This window comes from Phoca vitulina, unplaced genomic scaffold (genome assembly GCF_004348235.1).
Source record: "Phoca vitulina isolate PV1807 unplaced genomic scaffold, GSC_HSeal_1.0 scaffold79, whole genome shotgun sequence".
Classification (NCBI taxonomy): Eukaryota; Metazoa; Chordata; class Mammalia; order Carnivora; family Phocidae; genus Phoca; species Phoca vitulina.
The window spans coordinates 1,807,701-1,828,541 of NW_022589782.1; the positions used below are offsets into that span (position 1 = coordinate 1,807,701).

The 20,841-nt window shown below is 59.4% G+C and overlaps 1 protein-coding gene across 7 annotated transcripts in view; it reads left to right on the top strand.

Moving 5' to 3' along the window:
• Positions 1–19,811, top strand: part of CHST12 (carbohydrate sulfotransferase 12) — a 35,676-nt gene extending 15,865 nt beyond the window's left edge. For 2 of the 7 annotated variants that reach the window (XR_004298092.1, XR_004298095.1), the window contains exons 2-3: positions 3,017–6,964; positions 11,601–14,445. Coding sequence is in view for 1 of the 7 variants with exons in the window: in XM_032394127.1 (XP_032250018.1) it covers positions 3,101–4,360 (1,260 nt within the window). In the remaining 6 variants the exon portion in view is untranslated. Of the gene's footprint in view, positions 1–1,602; positions 2,880–3,016; positions 8,412–11,600; positions 14,446–19,796 lie in introns of those variants that run through there. The other 5 variants (XR_004298094.1, XR_004298096.1, XR_004298090.1 and 2 more) reach the window with 5 other exon arrangements.
• Positions 19,812–20,841: the final 1,030 nt, after the last annotated feature.

Below are 20,841 nucleotides of genomic sequence, written 5' to 3' on the forward strand. Positions count from 1 at the left end.
AGCCGGAGGAGAGGCAAGGACCCCACTTACTCTTAACAGGTGGATTAAGACACATGCCCATTGAACGCTTCTACCGAGAGGAGATGAAGGCCAGAATAGAGGGGTACAGATCTTGAACTTTTCCAGAAACCTCAAACTGTAAGGTCACACTCACTGAACACAGGTATGATAATTTGTCTTTTACCCTCCACCCTCTGAAAGGGGCTGTAAGACGGTCCAGGTGTAAAACATAGACCTCAGAACAGAGCGGTGAAGGTGAATGATCTCACTGGAGGGGACTAGCATCTTCCGAGCCCCATGAGCGTGGCCAGCGGTATTCCTTAGAGCTGCTGTGCCAAGACCGCGCTGGGCTCGGGGGCCACGTGTGGTGGGTCTGTACCTGCAGGCATGCGTGTTCATGCAAATTAGTGCCACGTTTACTTTTCTGTCCGCCTCATCTTTTTTGCCTTGTGTCCAGCTCCAGGGTCTCTGTCCTGTATCGCTGATTCTTTTTTCCTGGGAGGACAGCTTGACGTTCATCCCAATCTCAGTGTCCAGCTCTGATTTTCAACCCATCTTTCCAGCTTATTTGTTCATGTTTCTGAATCTAGTTTCTACTCTCAGTTGCTGGCAGGGTGGGCCAGCTCTGCTGGTGGCTTGGGGGACTGCCCTCTGGGGGAGAGGTAAGCAGAGTCACACACTGGGGGATCTGGCAAGGGACCAGGGGGTACGCTGACCCTGGCAGGTGGCCCTCAGTGGCTAACCTATGTTCATTAATATTGACAAATGTTTTCCATCCTGGAAATGTTCCAGCCCAGTGATGATGGCCCGGTGCGGAGGGGCAGGCTCAGCTCCCCTCATCCCCCGGGATCTCCTGTTGTAAGGGGAGGGGAGTCCAAGTGTGACTACCCTGCCTTGCACCATCTTCTTCTGCCTGTTGGTGCCCAGTAGGGGAGGTCGACTCACTGCCCGGCCCTGCTGAACTGTGAGGGTGGGGGTGGTTTTTCCACTGATGTCTGGCCTAAGTAGAGCAGGTGTTTCCAAAAAGATGTTTCTGTTGTTAGGTTACTGTAAGGTTAGGAACGGTTCTCAAGACCCTTCTCAGTCCTCACACCAATAGTAAATGGGGAGTGGGGTCCCAAGACCACCCTCAGGTTGGATAATTCACTGGAAAGACCCGAGGAGCTCACGGAAAGGTGTTGTACTCTCCGTTACTAACGGTTCATCGCAGCAAAGGATTCAGATCACAAGCCAAGGGAAGAGGCGCGGGGGGAGGAGTTGTCCCCTCTCAGCGGAGGTCTGGACAGGGCCGATGCCAGCTTCCATTGGTTTGTGACGGCGTGCGTGGAGTACTGCCCGCAAGCCTTCATGTCCACAGTCTCTCCTGGGCCTTTGTCATCGAACAGGTAGACCCCCCACATGGCTGACCTCAGCCTCCAGCCCCTCTGGAGGTCAGGCTGACACTCGGACCCAAAGCCCCTCGAGCCCCCAATCACACTGTTAGCCTCAGGCCCCCAGGAAACAAAGACACTCCTGTCAGGCAGAGGCCCCCCCCCCCCCCAGGAGCTGTGGGCAGGAGGGGCCTCTCTGGGCAGGGTTCAGTCCTTTACTGCACCACTCTTGCCCGTCCTTTGCCTGGGCTCCAGAGGCTGTTCTTGGAGCTTTTTTCCTGTGCCTGATGGCTCTTCAGGGTTGGAGGCAGTGCTCTCTGGGAGGTGGGACAGGCTCGTCCCCTGTTGTTCCTCGAGTAGCCAGGTCCCTGGGCTGTCCTTTCCGAGCCTTCCTGTGCCTGTTGGTTGTGTCACATCTCTAGTTGTTGCGTTGTGAGCGGGCAGATCTGTAATGGAGCAGAACCACGGGAGGCCCTGGGCATGACTGCACGTCCTCTCATCCCCGGGCTAGCGTCCCCCCGGGATTATCTGCCACCTCACCAGCGTTCTCTGTCCCAGCACTCGATCGGACACATCTTCCCTGTGGTGTCCCTAGCACTTCGCCAAGTACCTGGGACAGAGTTGGTGCTCAGCATATCTGTCAAACAGGACGGGCTCCTCTGGCATTTCTGGTATTGACCTTGACTGTGGTCAAGGACAGCCTTCAGTGGAAGTTGTAAGGGAGCCACAAATCCGTTGTCCGGCCTGCATCTCCCCGTGCACAAGGGTGGCCGCTTGCCCCTGAGCCGGTGGGCCTGCCGGAGGGCCTGCTGGTCGACCTCGCCAGGGCGCAGTCCCAGCACCTGCGGACATTCACAGCTGCCAGTCTGCACCTGCCCCCCCTTCGCCCTCCCACCACCCTTTTGTTTTTTGAAGATCAGGCAGCCTTTCCCCATCTCAGCCGTGGCTCTGCCACTGTCTGGCTCCTCTGTGGGGACACCAACAGTGCTCTTAGGGCCTGGAAAGCTCTCGCATGGGCCCCCTTTCAGCTGCCCGGTGGACCCTCGCTGTGCCCCCTCTGACCTCGAGTGCGCGCCACCCTTCCACGTAGAGGGGGCAGAGACGGTGCACAGGGCCCAGCACACGTCAGCCGCACACAGTGGCTTGTCTCTGATGTGGTTATTTGCATTAAATGTGCACAGCGAAAGGTTTATCTCAGGGGCTGGGACGTCTTTAGTATTTTTATAAGTTGTAGCATGCATTCAACTTTAAGCTCATGTTTTGGTTTTGCTGACCACCTCGCCTTCCTCCTCGGCATTTCCTACCCATGAGGCTCTGAGTCCCTGCCCGAGCCTGGTCTGTCAGCGCCCCCTTCTCAGTTCAGTGATAAAGGATCTCCAGCGACCTCGCCAGCCACACCCGTCCTTCTGGGCCCCTCGAAGCAGCGTTAGAAGCAGCATTAGTCCTATCACACGGAGGGGCTGAAGCTCAGCAGGCAGCCTCACAAAGCCTAAGTCGTGGAGGATGGAGGTATGAGGGGCGGGCAGGGACATGGACCATGATGGGAGGTCTGAGATATCAGCAGGCGCCATCCGTCGGAGTCAGACTGCAAGAGGACCCCCTAGCTGGACTGTAGTCTTTAACGTAGCTCTGTGTTACCTTTCCAGGGTCCTGAGAGCAGTGTCCCATCTCCATGAAGCTGACGTGACCACATCCAGGTGAAAGGGCCCCCCGCCCCATCTGCGGACAGAATGACCAAAACCCGGCTCTTCCGCCTGTGGCTGGTCTTGGGGTCCGTCTTCATGGTCCTCCTGATCATCGTGTACTGGGACAACGTGGGCACCGCCCACTTCTACCTGCACACTTCCTTCCCCAGGCCACACCCCCTGGAGCCGCTGCCCACCCCCGCACACGGGGCAGAGAAGGGGTTCACGTCAGACGTGGACGCGTTTCTGCAGAAGCTGCTCAGTGGCGGCCTGAAGCAGAACGCCCTTTCTGGTAAAAGGACGGAGCAGCCCTCTGTGCCGGCCTCCAGCAGGCCCGTGCTGAGCAACGCGGAGGAGAGCGTGAGGGGTTACGACTGGTCGACCCGCGACGCCCAGCAGGGCCCGGACCCGGGTGGGCGGCAGGCCGAGAGGAGGAGCATGCTCAAGGGGCTCTGTGCCAACGCCAGCTTCGTGTTCCCCACCAAGGAGCGCTCCTTCGACGACATTCCTAACTACGAGCTCAACCACCTCATCGTGGACGACCGCCACGGGGTCATCTACTGCTACGTGCCCAAGGTGGCCTGCACCAACTGGAAGCGCGTGATGATCGTGCTGAGCGAGAGCCTCCTGGACCGCGGCGCCCCCTACCGCGACCCCCTGGACATCCCCCGGGAGTATGTCCACAACTCCAGCACCCACCTGACTTTCAACAAATTTTGGCGTCGCTACGGCAAGTTCTCCCGCCACCTGATGAAGATCAAGCTGAAGAAGTACACCAAGTTCCTGTTCGTGCGGGACCCCTTCGTGCGCCTCATCTCGGCCTTCCGCAGCAAGTTCCAGCTGGAGAACGAGGAGTTCTACCGCAAGTTCGCCGTGCCCATGCTCAAGATGTACGCCAACCGCACCGGCCTGCCCGCGTCCGTCAGCGAGGCCTTCAGCGCGGGCCTCAAGGTGTCCTTTGCCAACTTCATCCAGTACCTGCTGGACCCGCGCACCGAGAAGCTGACGCCCTTCAACGAGCACTGGAGGCAGGTGCACCGTCTCTGCCACCCCTGCCAGATCGACTACGACTTCGTGGGGAAGCTGGAGACCCTGGACCAGGACGCCGCCCAGCTCCTGCGGCTCCTCAAGGTGGACAAGCTCCTTCACTTCCCCCCGAGTTACCGGAACAGAACTGCCAGTAGCTGGGAGGAGGACTGGTTTGCCACGATCCCCCTGGCCTGGAGGCAGCAGCTTTACAAACTCTACGAGGCCGACTTTGTCCTCTTTGGCTACCCCAAGCCCGAGAACCTTCTTAGAGACTGACGGCGTCGGGGGGCAGTCCCGGTCTCCAGAACAAGCGGGGCTGGACAAAGGGTCCGCCGTAGCACGACCTTCCTCCCGGGGATGGGGCAATGGGTTGACGCGTATATTTTTTTATGGCTTTGTGTCCCTCCCGGTCTGACCCGTGGCACAGTTCCACAACGCTCCCGTTGACGAGGCAGCTGGAAACACCCGGAATCGACCGTACCCACACTCCGGTTTTTAAAATCACCTTCGATTTTGCAATCTGGACTTATTGTTGACTCCACTGCCTATATTCCTTGAGTACTGTGTTAATATTGTTTTTTAAGATTAATATATTTCAGATATTTAATATGAAAAGTGGAGGAGAGGATGGAGTAAATGTTACGTCTGCTTCTGCCGCCTGCTTCCGTGGTTATTCTGGTAGAGCGACAGGGGCTCGGTCAGGGGCTCTGAGGGACTTGACCTCAGAAACTCGGGTGAAGGCAGGGAATTTTCATGCTCGTCTTCAGCAAAAAGGAGGAACCTACGCTTGAAATCAGGCCTCACCTGTATTTTTAAAAGGGTAGCAGATCCTTTGCAAGTGAAAGCTCTCTGACCGTGTGATATTTCTGAGAAGGGAAATCGGTTAGAGAGGGTCTTCTACTTGAGACCCTACCTCAGGGCACAGTCACAGAAGCAGGACATTAGCCGCAGCTGTTCCCACAAGGTTATCAGTCATGGACATAAGGATGTGCTGTCTCAGGGATGGTGTGAGCACGAGTCTGTCCCGAGAATCTGTTCCCTGCCGTCAGCAAGGTGAGGCTTGGGTGGGATTGTCGTCATAGGCTTGGCTGGTCAGCTTCAGCTCCTGTGACCGTCCCCCTTGAGGCTGTGACTGACCCTGGGACCCTCACGTTTGGTGGTCCTGACTCCGTAGCGGTGTCCGTCTGGGCTAGTCCGGGAAGGCTCTTCCTAAACATCTGGTTCAGACTGATGTGCAGTTTTGGCTGTGACCCTGTAGTTGGTGGGAAGCGTGCAGTCATTCCGCAGTGTGTGGGCCTCAGGTGTGACCTTGTCTCCTTAATCTGTAGCATTTGGTCCTCGAAGCCCTGTTCCCGAGCAGCTAGCCGCACACCGAAAAGTCCTCCCGCCAGCTTTCCTTCGAGTGTGGTGTCCTTGCTCTTCTGGCTTCCAGATGGCACGGAGGTTTGAGCCCGGGGCCTCTGAGTGCCCGCCTCCCAGACTCGGGCTCCACGGGGCCAGAAACCACCCGCTTTCCCTTCTGTAAGTTCCCCTTTCTATAAAACAGTTGGCAGCAAAGATGTTTCAACTCAAGGAGTCCGGTTTTAGAGTCACTGAAGCACCATCACCGTGTTGGGGACTCCTGGGACACCTGCTCACCCCGTAGTTGGCCGTGGAACCACGAGCACGGGGCTTCAGGTCACCAGGCAGATGGGGTGGCTCTGCCTTCGGGGCACCTTGTGACCCTGCGGTGTGCGACGAGAGCAGGGACCCCCAGCCCAAAGGCCTTCAAGGACAAGGCAGCAGGAGGTGAGGTGAGGTGAAGGCGGGCGTCCTGAGGAAGGCAGTGCTTGAGCGTAGCCTGAAGGATGGGGTGCGGCTTGGACGTCCGCGGTACGCGTTATGTCAGCACGGATGCGGGGCGTGTCCGGAGATGGGGGGGACTAACCGCTGGTGTTCCTCGCCAAGCGCCTCCTCCACGTGTCGTTCCACGTCCCCCCGGTCCTGTGCTCTGGTGAGGACCCTCGCGGCAGAGGTCAGTGGAGCCAGGATTTGGAGCTGGCGAGCTTCACCACCACCCCGGCATGCGGATGCGCTGTGAGTGTGGAGTCTGGCGGCCTTGGCTGTCAGGCCCAGGACCTGAGATTTCACTGAGGCAGCAGCGAGCCGTGGTGGAGGTTTGGGGATGGAGGAACTTGGGTTCTTTGGGGCCAGTGTGCTCCTCGGGGTGAGGAGCGGAGGGGCCAGGAGGCCCGTCAGCAGGCGACAGCAGCCGCCCCGCTCCGAAGGGGCCTGTGCAGGGATAGAGGGGTGACGGTATTCCGGAGAGGTTCCCCCGAGCTGCCACTGTCCTTCTGGTGTGTGACAAAAGAGAAGTGGGGAGAAGTCAGCAGAGCACAACACTGACCTGGTAACATCCCCCCACCAATAGTTTTATCGTGGTCAAGTACGCATAACATAAAATTTATCATCTTAGCCACTTCAGTGTCTGTTTCAGGGGCATTGAGGGCGTTCACACTGGTGTGCTCCAGAACTTCTCATCTCCCCAGAGTGAAACCCTGCACCCATTCCTCCTCCTCCACCCCCCGGCGCCCACCCTCCTACTCGCTGTGTCTGTGACTCTGACGACTCCAGGGACCTCATAGAGGTGGGATCCTACAGCGTCTGTCCCTTGGCCCCTCAGCATCATGTCCTCGAGGTCCGTCCCTCTGATAGCAGGTGTCAGCGCGTCCTTCCTTGTAAGGCCGAGGGGTGTTCCTTGGTGTGGATGGGCCACGTTGTGTGTGTTCGTCCATCAGTGAACACTTGAGCTGCTTCTCCCTCTTGGCTGTTGTGAGCAGCGTTGCCATGAACGTGGGTGTGCAAATACCGGTTTGAGTTCACTGCTTTCAGTTCCTTTGGGTAAGTACCCGGAAGTGGATTGCTGAGTCATATCTGACCTGGTCACTTTTTATAAACTGAATCAGTGTGGGGAGACATGTAAACGACGTGTCACGGTGCTAGAGGTGAGTTGGGAGGATGTCCTGGGAAAACAAGACAGTACTTGGGATCGTTTCAAATCTTTTTCACGTGTATTAAGTACACTGTGGGTTTCAGTCCTGTGCTGTAATTTTGAGTAACTGGTTTTCATCAAAATGGGCCGTAACGTTGAAATAACGGTTCTGAAACACCTCTTCAGCATGGCGCTTGGCATCTGCCTCTTGTGATAGTTTCTCAGTGAAATGTGTTTATTTCGAGAATGTTCAGACAAATGTCAAAATTCACTGGGTGCTGGGCTCATTAAGGGCAGGGTCCACCTCTGCATTTCTTTATTCTCGGTTTCGCACATAATTATAGCGTAGGTCAGGTTCCGTGGGTGTCGGGGGCGTGTTTGCAGGGACTGTGGGAGCAGGTTCCTGCGGCATCCACCCACCCGTCCAGATTCCTGTGCCACCAGCTGGTTCCAACCTGGGGGCCACCTGGGGGACGACTCAGGATGTGATGGCAGAGAAGGTCCTCGTCGGCCATCGGCCTCCTCCTTCCACAGAGGGGGGGCCCCCACCTCGTCCCTTTCTGGGGTGCCTCTTATTCTTTGCCATTTCCCTGACCACAGGATTGCGTCCTGTAAAGAAATTAGGCTCCGTATGTGTTTCGTGTGAAGACACTATAAAAATTTTTTAAATTGATGTTGCAATTAGCTAATTTAACCGAATGATTCTGTAAAACTGGTTCTTTAACTCTACTGACCTCTCACCTGCAGCCGTTACCGACACATTGGCCCACTGTCCTAGTTACGCCGTGGGCTGTGGAGGATCCTCCCCATGTTGTCACCGAGCCCCCAGCACGGCCACCAGGGCACTGTGCCTGTTCACAGTTGGGGAGAGGGACGTGGGACTCGCCCAACACCCGAGGCGCCTGAGTGTGTGTGTGCACGCGTGTACGTGTGAGAGAGACACCGTCAGTCCTCGTTCCTCTAAAAATGATGCACGTGTCCATGCATCGACGCAGAGTTCCCACTACGGCTCCTAATGCACACTTATGGGGCCTTGCATTGCTTTCCCGCTCTGTTTCGAAGGATTTTCCACTACTAGAAAAATTTTAAGTCTTCTCAGCAAGGGTCGGGTTCTCGTTTCCTCCTCCCGGTGCAGTTAGTGTGTCCCTGGGCACCTGCCCCCGCGCTTCGGTACAGGCGGGGCTTCCACCTGGCTCTGCCGCCGGTGGGAGCAGTTAGAGGAATGCAGAGGAGCAGTGCGTGCCTCAGGGCGCCCCCCCCCCAGTGCAGGGCTGTCCCCAGTGGGTCAGCCGGTGGCATGCGGCGGGGAGCAGCAGGGGAGGCGTTCCCACCCCTGGGTGCAACAGGAGCCCGAGAGCGGGGGAGGCAGAAGCCGTGAGCAGCATGGCTGTCCCCTGCCTGTCCCGTGAAGCTCTGTTTCAGAGCACACGCGGAGCCCCCCCCCCCCCCCCCCCCGCGCGCCGGCCCCCCCCCCCCCCCCCGCCCCCCCCCGCGCTCGCGCGCACCCCCCCCCCCCCCCCCCCCCCCCCCCCCCCCCGTGTGGCCGGGACGCCGTCCTGTGCTTCTGTTTGCCCCCGAGTCTCTGCCCTCAGGCGTGGGCAGGGACAGCCCCGGCTGCAGACGGAGTCGGCCTCCATGCGCCCGCACCTGGGGCAGGGCTCGGCCTGCCTTCACGGTCACTGGGGAGGGAGGGAGGGAGGGAGCGAAGGGGTGGCGCCCCTGAGCCTGGTTCCAAACCAGTGGGAGGGCTGCCATCGTCCTCTCTGGGTGTTTGTAAGGCGACTGCGGCTCCTGGAGGTGCTGTGACCGGCCCTGAGTGGGCTTAGAGCTCACTGCTTCTGACCTCCAGCACCTTCCAAGCACCGCAGGGTCTGTGGGGTCCAGAAGGGCAGCTTGCACTGTTCCTGGAGAAGTTAGCTGTCCCCCGTTTCAGAAAGGAACGGTGTGTCTTCATTTCCTTCCTGTGCTCTCCTCTCCCCTGAAAGGTGCTGGGGCTCCCCTGCCCTCCTCCCGGAGAGGGTGAGGAGTGCTGTGTCCGTGCTCACCTCCCACAGCCATCTGCTGAGGCGGCCGGTGGGCATCAGGAACGGCCCAGCTGCCCTCCCCCTCCCCTGCCCTCATCCCAAGAGGGCTAGAGCCTGGAGTGGAGGACACAGGCGGGCTGGTCTGGCCCTGGAGGCTGGATGGCTCGTGGACACCCCCCGCCCCACTCATGTGGGTCCGGGTGACATGTGTGTTTGGTGATGTGCAGGTCCCCTTTCCCAGCGGGCCCTTCAGAGCTGTCCCGGGCACCACCTCGTCTGCGCTGCGAGGGGAGCTTAGCTCTGGACCAGCAGTGCGGGCCCGGTTTTGTAACACATAGCACCAGACGGGTTCCCGGTGGCCACACACACGTCCCCAGAGCCTTCTTCAGTTTCTCTGGGGGGAAGCTCGGTTTCTGGTGGGACTTTTCTCCTCCGTGTGTGCTCTCCTGGTAGACAGCTCCGGGGAGGGGGGTGGTCTGTTCTCCTTGGTGGTCCTGCCCTGCCGGGAACAGGTTCCCAGATATCACACAGACCCCAGGGGGTCCGCTCACCCAAGCAAATTCTCCAGCGGTAAGTATTGCCCATTTATTTATAAACTACACATCCTTTTCTGCCCACCCCATAAAACTGGGGTAGCATAGATGATCAATCTGAAACTGTTCAGATGAATGACCCCTTGTGCCTCTTGTTTTTGCCGACACACATTCTTCCTGGTCAAAGAGCCCATCTCTCTCCTTCCCTCTTAGCTGGGAGAGTTGGGCGGGCCGTCCCGCCCCACACCTGAGCTCTGGTGGGGTGTCCACGTGCTCGATAGAGGCAGGCCTCCACCCCCATGTGGACCCATCAGGCCCAGGGCCCGCGGCTGGAAGTCTTCAGAGAGGGGCTTGGCCGGTGGTGGGACTCACGGGCTAGAGGAGCCGCACGGAGAGTCAGACCACACGGTGAGGGCTGGAGGCTGTGCGCACTGAAGCTCGGTCCACCTGCACCTCACCACACCGGTAGGTGTGGGGCCAACTCGCTTCCATTTCCCAAAGCTCCTTTGAGCTGGATCTCTGGCATTTAACGTACAGGACCCTGGCTCCAACACTGGGTCATCACTGTGTTGGCGTTAGCGCTGTGCCGTTAACAAAGAGAAGCCCTGTGACCGCTGAGCGTGTGGGTTACGATTCGTGTAGGTGTGAGCGATTCGCATGGTGGAACTTTATGTCTTCTTACTCCACCAAGACCCCGGGCCAAGAGGTCCCCTATTGGGATACCGGTTCAAACCAGCGGAGAGGTTAATGAGGGACGTGGGCTCTGTCTTCCCTCGAATCCTTTCTTCGCGCATCTGCAGAGGGAAGCTAATGGGGAACAGCACGGGTTTGGACTCATCTCTGTGCGTGTCCGCCGGTGCCCCTGACGCGTGCCGAGTGTCGGTCATCAGGCCTGCGGCAGAGGATTCCACCCGGCTGTGCTGGGCGCCATCCGGATGGCATTTGCTCGTGATGGTACTCTCACGCCTGTGTGTCACAGATCTGTGGGGTGACTTTGGGGGTGACGAATGAACCCAACCCGTCTGCCTGCCTGCTGCACTTGGTGGATTTTAGGTTGGAGCTTGAAGCCCTGCTTGGAGGCTGGCAGGCAGGTGGGGCCGTGAGCGTGTGTGTTTGCCCAGGTAGGGCCAAAACCTACGGCGCCCCTGGGGAGGGGACGTTTGACCCGAGCTCAGAGTGAGAGCCTGGGCGCCCGAAACTGTCTTGGCATTTAGGGGATCGGGCACCCTTAGGCTGGGTGTGGGTTGGAGGGGGCACAGTGCTGAGCTTTGCAGAGAAGGAAGCTTCGTTGGGGGCAGGAGGGGGTGCCAGCCCAGTTAGCAGGGGTGCCCACAGCAAAGGGGTCTGCAGGCTGGTCTGTGAGTCACCTTCTTATACTCCGAGCTTCCTTCTGTTTCCGCGTGGGACACATCATCACATGAGTAAAAAGGTTTCTGTACCCTCAAGACTCAAAAGAAGAACAACACTACCCCAGGAGATCTGATAGAAGAAGCCATTTGATAAGGGTCTGGAAAGCGAGCTCCGTTCTGCATCTGGTTCTGGAAATTCTTGGGCTGGGGAGCCTAACGAGACTTCTGGTGCCTCCCATTTCTGCATCCATGCACCATCACCACCTGACGAGCGGTAGTAAGTCTGTCGAAACGCACTTTGAAATTCTCGCATGAGCTGCGGGGACGTGTTGTCTGGGCACCTTCCCGAACGGCTGCCCTTTCCAGCGTCGGGGCAGTGTTCTGCTCATAATGTTTCAAAGAGCTTCAAAGCATGGGGGCCCGTGCTCGGCGAGTGCTCTGACCTGTCGGCAGAGATGGCCGGGCCGCGCTCAGCTCAGGAATTCCCACAGGAGTGTCCCCAGAGGGCTCAACCCCCGTGTCGTTAAAGGGTCACCGGTACCTGCCCCCTGTGTCTGGCTTCTTTCACTGAGCACCGGGTCCTCGAGCTCCTCCGTGTCGGAGCACATGCTGGAGCTGCCTTCCTTTCTAATATTCCAGGGTGCGGATCTGTCCCGCTTTGTGTACCTGTCCATTCACCGGTGGACACGAGAGGCTGCACCTCTTGGCCGTGTGAGTAAGTCTGCTGTGGGCGCGGGGGTGCAAATGTCTCTTCAGGACCTGCTTGCAGACCTTTTGGGACCCGGGAGTGGGACTGCTGGGTCACGTGGTAATTCCAGATTTAATTATTTGCACAGTTGAACTTCAGTGCTTTGGATTGCCGGAAATGCTTACAGACGACGACACGTGAACGTAGCACACGGTCGGTGTTCCCAGGTGTGCTCCCGTAACCCTGCGTGCAGTTCCGGTAGTGAAGGCGGAGCTGTCCCCCCCGGCCCCTGGCACGCACTGTGCTGTGGCGGTCCCCGTGACCCCTGGTCCGGGTGGGCAGGGACAGTGAGGGAGGCCCGGGCCTCCAACCGCAGACCAGGGGCCACGCAGAGACCTTCCCCCCTCACCTGTCGCGTCACACGCGGTGCGTTCCTCCGGAGGAATCAGCACCCTTGCTCCCCGGCTGCGCACAAGCCACTTCTGACCCGCGGCTTGGGAGACCCGTCCTGGGTGACGCCGGCAGGCCGGCAGCACCAGCACCTCGGCCATCTCCCGGTAAACGGGGAAGTCACTGCCCTCGAGAAAGCTCCACCAGCTGAAAACCATAAGCAGAGCCATGGAACTCCGGACCCTCGACCCACCCCCGCCGCCGCCTCCAAGCCCAGGGCTCCCCCGCGCCCCGTGCGTTTCCAGGCGTTTCCCTGTGACCCTCGCGCCTCCTCTGCACCAGGAGCCAGGGCTGGTGGCGACAGGGACCTGCCCCCACGTGCGCGCACAGTGGTGCTTCACGGGGCCTGTCGGAGCACTGAGGGCGGGAAAGATGAGAAGTCAAGAGACCCCAGACCCGAGCGTGGGGCGCAGTGTTCCAAAGAACTGTCTCTGCACCGTCCCCGCTTGCCCACCCGCGTCCTGTGGCCACCCTGTGCCCACTCGGACACAGGAAGGGGTTACGAGGCGCAGAAGAGCTGCGGCCTGGTTGCGGCAGATCCTGATGCGGGCTTTTGGGTGGGTTTCCCCACCCCCACTACTGGAGGATAGCAGTGTCGGGGGAGGGAGGAGTCAGGAGAGGGTGCTGGCCGAGGCCTGGGAGAGAGCAGCGGGATCCAAGGCGCCTCCAGGTGTGGACGCCGCTGTCTACCGCGTGGCATGTGTGTGGAACAGGTACTTCTGCGCACCCGGTTCAAACACCTGAGCTCCTTCCCCGGGGCTTTCCCAGCGGGAACCGCCATTGACAAAGCCCGGGGGCTCGAAAACAACCCGGATGAAACGTTTTTGCCCTTTCAGTTGGTTTTCTTCCAGAGTATCTTGCTTCCGGGAGGTTTCCAGAATACTTTGACTTCAGAACTTTGGGGCACAGATTCCCAAAATGGATTTGAAAGTGTCAGGTTTCCAAATATGTTGGCTTTGACAGTGGTCCGGGCTTCTAAAAGGTTTGGTTGAAAAATGTTTTGGTTCTAAAATGTTCCAAAACTGTGTCCCCGAGCACAGAGCACCCGCAGTGCTCCGGGAAGGGGCTGGGGTGGAGCGCTGGGTGAGGAGAGGAAGTGCGTCAGTCCCGGTGGGTGGACCAGGGCGGGCAGGGCCCTCCCTGCCTTGGGGGTCTGTGTGCTCGGTCCTCCATCAGGAGGTGGGGGCTCGGCTCACGTCTGGCTCGGGCGAGTGTGTGTGTCCTCAGAAACCAGTTCCTGCCCTTTCCCCCCCTTCCGGCCCCACGGGACATTCTGCTGATGGGTCCTCGGCTCTTTCTGAGGGACCTCATTCATCCCGATCTCAGTCTGCACGCCTGGCTCCTGGGTTCTTGTCCACGGGCGTCGGACTCCAGGGAGAAGGCTGACGGGAGACTGACTGTTCCTTTCAAGAAAGGAGACTTGTATGGGGAAAGGCGTATGAGTGGGAACTCGGGGCTTTGTGCAGAGTTCTTGTAAAGTCAGGGGCTGAGCCAGGACTATTGCCGTTGTCCAGATAGGAAAATCGAGGCCCAGAGAGGCTGCGTAACCTGCTCAGATCCCATCATTACTCCAGGATTCATTCACATGTTCTGACCCCAAACCCCTGCTTTTCCCAAACCTTTCAAAGGCCCCCTTAGGAGCCCTGCCTGCCATCAGGGCATTTGAACCAGGGCCCTCCCATGGCCCATCCGAGTCTGCATGTGTCAGCCCCAGGGTCTGCGGTGCCAGGCCCAGCCTTTAGAGGAGCCAGCCTAGGCCCAGACCATGTCTGAAAGGGACAGGCATGGCCTCGGGTGCCTTGGCGCTCAACACTGTTGACGGTGGAACATGGGGAGTTGGTGGGAAGGGCGCATAGCTGAGAGCCAGCCTCATGTCCTGGGGTGGAGTGATGTGGGCGACCCAAAGTCTTGGCAGAGAGGCCCAGAGCAGAGAGGAGGAGAGAGGAAAAATCCAGCACTTAGGAAAAACATCGCCAGCTCAGGGCGTGGCTGGGATGCGAGCACCGTCACACCCGGGGAGCGGCCCCACCCTGGGCGCAGTGCCCGTCCAGGGAGCCAAGAAGATCGTGCCTGAAATGTGTCAATTGATTTTGGGGCCACTTCCCGTCCAGCGGAGCTCATACCGCTTGGGCGCAGCCAGGGAGGGCTGGACATGCCTGTGTTCAGTGCTGCTGGGTCCTTGTCTGCCAGGGACGTCTGAGGCCCCTGCTGTAACTGGCCACGAGCTCCTCCCAGAAGCCTGTTCCGTGCCCCTCGAGGGAGGGGGCTCATGGACATAACCCAGAGGAATCTGTCCTCTACAGAGAGATCTGTGGAGCATCAGCCCAGTGGGGTCGCGAATGCCCAGCTGCATCCTCCCCCATTCTTATATCTTCCCGGGCAGCGGGAGCCCCATGCCCACAGCCCATGAGAAACCAGACAGCCCTGGCTCTCCTTCCCCGCCCTCCCCACCCCTCCCCGAGCTGGGACTGCTTGCTGCCTGGCGGCTGAGACACACACGTGGTGGTGACCTGGCCTGGCCTGGAGATGGGCCCCGGTCCCGGACCATGAGTTCTAGGCTGAGCGCGGACAAGAAGGTCCCCACAGAACCCCCTGGCCCTGGCCTGACATGCTGGGGGTTTGGGGCTTGGTGCTGGGGCCCACCTCCCCAGGGACAGTGGCTCCTAGGGCCCCGCTGAGGGCCTGTCTGCCTTTGCGGTCTGCCAGCTTCCTGGCACGCTGTCCAGACGAGCTGGAAGGACCTGAACGTCACCTGGGATAGCAGTGGGGCGGTCGGCGGGCGTCAAGGTGGGTGCCACATCTTCCCGTGGAACTGGATGTGGGCTCCTGTGGGCAGGGCTGTGCTCTCTGGGTCACTTGCCTCGGGCTGGTGTCAGCCCCACCTGGCCAGCTTCCCTCTTCTCTCTTGCCTGCCTGGCTCCTGAAGGCAGCCCGGGACCCCCACTCTGGATGGGTCGAAACCAAGGTGCAGATGGGGACAGACTTGCCAAGGTCGCAGCGAGGGCTGGAGCCAACCACCGGCCAGCCTCCCTCTACCTACTCCTGCCCTCAAGGTGCAGTGGTGCCCTGTGGTGCCCGCACCGCCCTGTGGTGACCGCCATGGCTTCTCCTGAGCGTGTGCTGTCCTCTGGTGGGAGCACATGGGGGCTGCAGGGGACCAGGGGCAGAGGAAGGAGGCCAGCAGGAGGCCTCCTGCCCAGAGGGCCTAGCCCTTCACCCCACTGCACGGCTCCCACTATGCCAGGCCCACCTGTGCACAAGGCTGTCCGTGGCCCACCATCTGTGTGGCGGAGGCCGGGCTCACGCTGCACCAGCGCCCTGGGTGAGGCTAGCAGCCTCCTCGCGGCCTCCCCTTGCCACTTCTAACCCACCCTGTTCTGACAACACCTTCAGGCCGTAAAGGCCACGGGCTTTCTCTAAAGTCCCCTCCCTCTTGCATCTCCCCACCCACCTTCTCTCTTCCTGCGTGAACCCTGTCTGCTCCCACATGGGAACCGCAGAAGGTCCGCGTGGGAGCACAGAGGTGGTTTTGCAGGACTTTCCTGAGAGGTGGCTGTTTCGGTGTACCCACTGCCCCCTCCACAGTCATCTGTCGAGAGAATAAACACATTTAACATCTCTACCGGTGAAGGCAATATTTGTGTTGGAGGAGGTCTTGGTGTCACCACGGGGTCCACGGCGGCCTCGCCTTGCACACCCACCATGGCAGGGGGCTCACTACCTCACTGCCCCTCCTTGGTCGGATAATTGGCCGTTTACAATCTCCGACGAATGTTGAGCCAGATCTGCCTCCTCCGAAGTTGGGAGCTGCACAGAACAAAGCGGTGGCCTCGTCCACGTGAGATGCGTTTAGATCTTGGAAGACCATGCTGTGTCTTGTGTCCCTCAGTTTTCCCCCAAGAAAGACTCGCATGAAGCTGGCAAGAGTGGAAGTCAGAGCCTGGCCGCCAACCTGTCACTGCTTCAGGGGAATCAGCAACCCCGCCCCCACTTCCTGAAGAACTTTCTAGATGGGCAAACAAGAGGTGGCCTTTCTCTTGGGGGTCTGAGCCATCTGAATCTCTCAGCCAGTGGAGATGCTGAAGTCTGCTCTGCTCAGCACACTGGTCATGTTTTGTGGAAATGTGTTCTGTCTTCTCCAAACACCTCGTGTATTATGTAAGAATTGGCCACTAGAAGCTGTTTTCCTAGCCTTTCCTGAGCCCTGTGCACTGGGAGGGTGTGAAGACAGCAGCTGGGCGTGCAGCCTGGCCACAAAACTCAGGAGTGTGTGTGTGCGTGCATGGATGTGCACATGAGTGTTGCACACGTGTGCATGCATGCGTGTGTGCATGCGTGCCTGTGTGCATGTGTGCGCGTGGGGGTGCGTGATGCATGTGTGTGTGCACGTGCATGGTGTCTGCATGTGTGCACATGTGTGCGGGCGCGTGGGTGTGCGTGCATGTGTGAGCATGTGTGCACACGTGTGCATGCATGATGCGTGTGTGCATGTGTGTTTATGCTCCAGCCAGGCAGAGGGAGGAGCAGTTGGGGGACCACCTAGAAGTGCAGGAAAATGCAACCCCAGGTGCAGCTGTGCCTTCCATGGCTGCGGCCAGGCGAGCAGAGGGAGAGAGCAAGCAGATCCTGCCCTCAGGCACGGGATGGAGGCTTGGGGCAGACTGTGTGCCAAGGAGAGCGCAGTGGCGTGAAGAGGCACCCACAGAACGGGAGAAAGTGCTTGCGGATCGTGGATCTTCAGGGAGGAGTATACGGAATGTACAGAGACCTGAAGCCCAAGAGAAGAACAACCCCTTTCAGAAATGGGCAGAGGACTGGAATGGACACCTGTCCAGAGAAGGCAGGAGCGGTCAGTAGGCACGAGAAAAGCTGCTCGACGTCGGCGGCTGGTCGGGGAACTGCAAACCAGACCACAGTGGGCCAATACCCTGTCCCCCAGCAGGACGGCTGTGGTCAGACTGGCAGGCGCTGGTGAGGGTGTGCAGTCAGGCCCCTGGACCCTGGGGCACCGTGGGCAGGCATGTCCGAGGGTGCTGAGCCCAGCAGCTTGGCGTCCAGGGCTTGGGGAGGTGGGCATCCTCTGAGGCGCAGCCCCTCGGTTGGGGAGGATGTTCATCTCTGGCTTTCCCCGTGCCCGGCCCCCTCTGAATCAAATGGGGGGCTCAGCTAGCGGGAGCAGGTCGGGGTGCCTGAAGGAGGGCCTTATCCACGCAGGCCTGTCTCTGGAAGCTTGAGGTGTGTGGGGCAGAGGGGGTCTCAGGGCTGCCCACCACCGGTCACGTTCTCCAGGACGGGGATGTTGTCACCAGGCTGGCCGTGCTCACATGTGGCAGGGACGTTGCCGTGTGTGATGAAGGACAGGTGTCACGGACGGGGCTGGAGCGGGGCCGGCGGGCACGGACCTCCTGCTCACGGAGGCCACGTGGCCTTGAGGGGTGCCCAGCCCCCCCGCTTCCCCTGACCTCAGCCCCTGCCCCTGCCCCACAGGTTCAAAGCCGGCCCGTCTTCATCAACTGGTGACGTGGATCCAAGTTTGTTAAAAAAAACATTTTGTTTTTCGTGAAAAGGAGCACAGTAATGGAACAGAATGCAAAATTACTATGAGTTTTTCAGAAGCTGGTAATGACGGGATTGGCCGCCCTTTGTCAAGGGTTACTGATCGAATCCTCCAGAGCCCTTTGAGCCATGTGGTGACTTAAAATTTGGGTGGGGGGAGGACTGCCTTAAAAAGCAAGAAGCAAGAGGTGGAATTAAATTTGATAATGTACTTGACCCAGTATATCCAAAATATTGTCATTCCAACTTGTGAGTCATCTCAGAACTATTTGTGGGATAGTTTATGTTTTGGGGGATTAGTGGTTTTTGTTCCCGGATGCATTTTACGCTTGTAGCGTGTCCCCGGTAGGACCAGCATGTTCCACATGCTCAGTGGCCGCCATGATGGGCTGCAGGAGTCTGAGGAGTGGAGTCCGTAGCTATTCCCATTTTATACAGGAGGAGACTGAGGCTCAAGGTCACACATGGAGGCCACCATGGAGCACCTGCTCCAGGATCTTCTCCCTTGCCAGGCCGGGGCCTTCCCGGGGACATTGTCCCGGTCCCTTTGATTTCCCTGGGAGTGACCCCTAGTGCTTCCACAGGGCCGATGCCCCCTCTCCCGTTGGCCACTGGGGATCGTGCAGCCTTGTGCACAAGGGAACATGAAGAGCAGGGGCCCTCTGAATAGGGGGCCAGCAGCCCAGGCGGCCTGGAGCTGGGCCGGCCTGGTCCCCGGCACCTCCCACCAGGGGGCAGCCTCGGGTCAGAAATGCGGATTGTCGGGGGCTCTGCTGGGGTCTCCAGGGGCGCTCCCACAAGCCAGCCCGCACCGGCCTCGCTGGTCAAGTGCTGGGCAGTCGCACTTCCTGGTGAATCTTTCTGGGATGCTGGGCCCAGGGCCTTGAGATGGCTGTGGCGGAGCAGACCAAGCCCTCTGGGGGAGAGCCTCTGCTGGGGGCGAGTGGGAGGGGCCCAGCCCGACCCAGAAGCTGGGTTGTGGCCGAGTGAGGACGGCCCACACGGAGGGCAGGGGGCTGGTCACCCCGGCCTCACGGTGGATGACCCCAGGCCCCTTACGCAGAGCGGGAAGCAAGCAGGAGCTAGCGTCGCCCAGGCCAACCCATCCAGTGACGGGGCAGGGCGGCGCTCACGCCCCAGGTTCACCTGCTCCGCCACTTGTCATCCCTGAGGAAGGGCACTCTGCACCCTGGGCTCCTCGTGGGGGTCCAGGAGAGGTGTGGCTCAGCCTCCCCCAGGCCCTGAGGCCCTGCAGACGTGCCCCCTGGACCACCAGTCCCGAGCCTGTCTTTGGGCCTTGTCTATCCTGGAGGTGGCCCGGGTCATCCTGACACACAGACCCAGATGTTTGCCGTGTCCGCGAAGCTGCCCGAGTGTGGCAGGGCCCAGCCCCTGCCCTCCAGCACACTTGTCCACCTGAGGGGCCCCCAGGGGCGGGCGCTGGTGTACCTTCCCACGAGTTGCTGCCTCTGCCTGGGCCTCTGACCCTCAAATCCCATTTTCACGCCCCAAGGAGCCTGCTGCCGGAAGCCCCCTTTGGGGGATCCCTTGGATAAAGCAGAGGGTCCTTTTGTTGGGGGACAAAGGCCTGTGCCAGCTTCCTGGGACAGGGTCCTGCTGCATTTCAGAGCCGTGGTCTTGGTGTGGACCCATCATCTCCACTCAAGCAATGTCTTGTCTCTAGAATGTTCTGTCCCTGACTTTCCTGGGGCCTCTGCCCACCGGCTCCCAGCCTGCTTTGCTTTCTCCCAGCCATGGGTCCTCTCCAGGCCCCTCCTCCAGGCAGCCTTCCTGAACCACCTCTAAACTCCTGCTGCACTTGAACTTGGAGCAGTGGCTCTCCCCACCCCGCCTGAATTGATATTCTGATCGCCTCTTCCCTGGGACGTTTGTCGGATTGTCCTTACTTTCCAAGTCAGGGATCACCTATATACAATTCAGTGCAGAAATCCCAAGGGCACAGCCCGATAAGTTTTCACATACGTGTCTCCTGTGTAACCACCACCCAGACCAGGATGCAGAATGTTCCCAGCTCCTGGGTGATGGGGGTCTCCCCCCGGGGTCCCCTGCCTCCCTTCCCTCCCCTCTGTGCAGGTTATTCCGCTTGCCTCTCCCTGTGGCTCTGAGCACGTTTTCCTCAGATTTGCAGAGACTCCCCGCTGCCGACAGAGCCCCTGACATCCTCAGCCTGATTGCGAAGGCCTGCCCAGATGCTGCCCGCACCGGGCGTCCCCTGCAGACGCCGTCCGCGCCGGGCACCACGCCCTGCCTCGCTTGCCCGCCTCCACGCCGTTGTCTGTGCTGTCTGCCCACCCCCTTACTTCAAGTTCAGCTCATCATTCGGGAGAAGCTCTCGGAACCAGGGGCCGGCCCTGCCCTCGTGCGACCTGCCCCAGCTGACCGTGTGGACCTTCCCCGTCCTCCTGAGACATCCTTGCTTGTGTCCTTGGGCCTCGAGCGGAGCAAATGCTCCACGAGCACCTGTTGGAAGAACAGATGTGGGAATTTTGCCTGGATCAGTCAAGGTGACGAGCAACCAAAACTGACTTTAGCAAAATTTAATTAAAAAAAAATTTTTTTTCGATGTCTGGGGTCCAGATGGTGATTGAAGACATGCACCTGCTTTCATGCCCTTTGCAGCTTCCCATAAATGACAGTAATAAGAGATTTTTACAGGCATAAATCTGCAGGTCTAAGGAGGACAGGAGAGGATGTTAGCAGCAAATGTTAGAAACCAGAGCAGAGACGACAAATGGTGGTGACACGCTGTCTCGGAGAAGTAAACCCTCAACAGCCGTGGGAAAGCCGAGACCAGCCTGACTTGTCTCCCGGAGCCTCAGAGGGGCTGACAGGAGGTGTTACTGGGACGTGCAGGGCGGGGGTGAGATAGTCCCCAGACGCCCCTCCCCAACCCCATGCGGCCTCTCCCCAGCCCAGCCCTGAGAGGGAGGGAACAGTGCTGGGTGCTCCTGGGGACCCCAGGCCCCACAGATGGCAGGCGTCCTGGACTGATGGCAGACGGGGACAGACTTCCACGCCACTCAGAAAACAAGCGTCTTTGGGAACGGAGCAGTCCTAGAGGAGAGACCCAGCAAAGACCCTGACAACAGAGCTCCCTGGCCGGCCGGTCCCTCAGAGCATCCCCCAGACAGTGGCTTCTTCCTCCCTCTCTCCTGGTCACTCACT